The sequence below is a fragment of the Phodopus roborovskii genome, unplaced genomic scaffold (genome assembly GCF_943737965.1).
Source record: "Phodopus roborovskii unplaced genomic scaffold, PHOROB, whole genome shotgun sequence".
Classification (NCBI taxonomy): Eukaryota; Metazoa; Chordata; class Mammalia; order Rodentia; family Cricetidae; genus Phodopus; species Phodopus roborovskii.
This window is the reverse complement of record NW_026126484.1, coordinates 700,776-703,533: the sequence shown is the minus strand read 5'-3', so window position 1 is coordinate 703,533 and position 2,758 is coordinate 700,776. Positions and strand designations below refer to the sequence as shown.

Genomic DNA, 2,758 nt, shown 5'->3' with positions numbered 1-2,758 from the left:
TGTAATGTGTACAATGAAGTAGATACATGCATATTAATTTTTGTTAAATTTCATCAGCTTATTTCTTGCTTTGCTTTTATTATTTTTTAATTTTTTTTAATTTTTTACTTTACATGTCAATCCCAGTTCCCTCTTCCTCCCTCCCTCCCTCTTACCCTCTCTGCCCCCTCTTATTTCTTACATCTTTAGAATATTTTTCTCCCATCTAATTGTCTTTTTTGTATCACTTATTTTTATGTGTATTGGTGTTTTGCATCCTTGATTATCTATGCACTGCCTATGTACCTATTACCTATAGAGAACAGAAGGCCAGAAGAGGACATCAGATCTCACAGGACTGTAGTTACAAATGATTGTGTGTGGCCATGTAGACACTTGGAATTAAAGAACACTGGTTGCTTTTTGAGAAGACTGGGGTTCAATTCCCATCATCCACATGGTGTCTTATAATTATCTGTAACTGTGAATCTAGAGAATCAAATGCCTTTTCAAGTCTCCATGAACACTGCATGAACATGGTTAGTGAACATATATGCAGACAACAGTACACATAAAGAGATTAAATAATATTCTTCAGCACTTTGTTGAGTTCTGAAAGCCATATGGAAGATGTGTGAATCATGCCAAAAAGAAGTTTGATTCAGAGTGTAAAATTCAGCTTTATTGCTTGTATTTATTAATTTTTGGTAGATGAGATAGAGTAAGAATTTAAGAGAAGTAGAAACAATAAAAATAAAAGAATTAAAGATTTAATTCAAACTGTGGAAATTGTCATTTTATTTTTTTAATATAGTATTGTTTCTTAAACAGGGTATAATTTTACTCTTGGTCTCATAACTAGGCACTTCTGATTAGGTAGCAGAAGCTAGAAAGTTTTTACGAAAAGAGTTATCTCTACAAATCTCTGAAAAAATAGTATAGTTCGGACTTTTGCATGTAGATGAGATATTCATGTTAATAAAACGAATTACTGGAAAAAAATTAAAAAGATGTATTTTAGATAGGGAAATGTAAAAGACTCTCAACAAGAGTAAAAAATGATATAAAGTCTGAAAGTGTAAAGCTTGCAAGGTTAGCAATTTTGGAGGCTCAGAAAAGGTCACTTCTCAGGGTAAGTAAAATTGATGTATATAGGAAGTGGAACACTAATATGAGTTTTTGTCCTCAGGACTTTGAGGAGGATCATAATATTTCCATGGGCCACAAAACAATACAATTTATCAGGCTGTAAAAGCTTTTATAAATAGAGTTATATTTAGTATTCCTTATTTAGTGACAAAGAAGACTCTTGCCATCAACCTCTTAAATGCCCCTTTCATCTCTTTGTTCCTAAGTGTGTAGATAAGGGGGTTCAGCATGGGTGTGATGATCCCATAAAAGAGGGACACCATTTTTCCCCGGTCCTTGGAGGCAGGGGACGGGGGCTGCAGATACATGTAGATGGCAGTCCCATAAAAAAGTACTACAACAATTAGGTGGGAGCCACATGTCCCAAATGCCTTTCGCCGACCTTCAGCTGACCTGATTCTCAACACTGCTTGCACAATAAAAGCATATGATATGAGGATAAGAGTCATAGGTATTATAAGGAAGATAACACTTATGAAAAATTGTTCAGCTTCAATTACTGTCGTGTCCATACAGGACAACTTGAGCAGGGCAGGGATCTCACACAGGAAGTGATCCACTTCCTTGTGACCACATCGTGGCATCTGAAGGGTCCAGGTGGACTGCACTACTGAGTTGCTGAAGCCACTGATCCAGCATGCAGCCGCCAACTGGAGGCAGCGCCTTTGGTGCATGATGACTGCATAATAGAGAGGCCGACAGATGGCTACAAACCTGTCGAAGGACATGACGCCCAGGAGAAAACATTCAGTGCAACCCAACGCCAGGAAAATGAAAAGCTGGGCCACGCACCCACCATAGCTGATCACCTTCTGGGTGCTGCATATGTTGATGAGCATCTGAGGGACTGTGCTCGTGGTGTAACACAGGTCCAGCAGAGACAGGTTAGTGAGGAAAAAGTACATGGGGGTGTGGAGTTTGGAATCCAGGCGGGACACAAGAATTATCATCATATTCCCAAAGATGGTCAAGATATAGGACACCAGAAACACCACAAAGAGTGGCAGCTCCAGCCATGGCCGATCTGAAAACCCTAAGAGAATGAATTCCTCTGAGATGCTCTCATTTGCCAGATTCATGGTAAATGGTCCAGCCTCCGGGTCCCTGGAACACAAACGGTTAGTAAGCCAGTGAACATAACAATTAGATGCATCAATTAGTTATGAAGTGACGATGTCAGATGTTGCATGTACAAACTGTCCCTGTTAGTGTGAAAATGTATTGACAAAAAGTTAAGTGTCTGCCAAACCTTCAGAGGTGTTTATGGATTTGCAACAGATTTTAGCAAAGTGATTTCAAGCTGACAGCACTGCATCAGTGTCTACAGTGACAGAGCTGCTGCTTTGCTGTTTTGCTGTTCAGTGGATGGGTCATTCTGGAGTCTTTCTGCCTGGGCATCTGATGTTAGAAGTGGATATAGATATTGTTCCTGTAATTTGAACTCACTTAAATGTCTCCTCAGAATCAGTGTCTGGTTGGTGCATTTGTTTCTCAGACCCACGAGGGGTCTCTCTAGCAATGCCCTTAGACTGGTACATACATTTTTCAGACCTATGGTGGTCTTTTAGGATGTTGTACCCCTTGGACTCTGGTGTCCTGTTAGTTTCACAAATCCTTCTGCCTCCCTCCT

At 39.6% G+C, this 2,758-nt stretch overlaps 1 protein-coding gene across 1 annotated transcript; it reads right to left on the bottom strand.

Annotated features, from left to right (window-relative positions):
* Window positions 1-1,265: 1,265 nt before the first annotated feature.
* LOC127229543 (olfactory receptor 2B2-like) lies at window positions 1,266-2,207 on the bottom strand. Its single transcript, XM_051194624.1, has one exon. It carries the CDS (start codon window positions 2,205-2,207, stop codon window positions 1,266-1,268), a length of 942 nt encoding a protein of 313 aa, XP_051050581.1.
* Between the last annotated feature and the right edge of the window lie 551 nt (window positions 2,208-2,758).

Excerpts from the sequence above, each read along its gene's own strand:
- LOC127229543 (XM_051194624.1), bottom strand. The coding sequence starts at position 2,207 with ATGAATCTGGCAAATGAGAGCATCTCAGAGGAATTCATTCTCTTAGGG.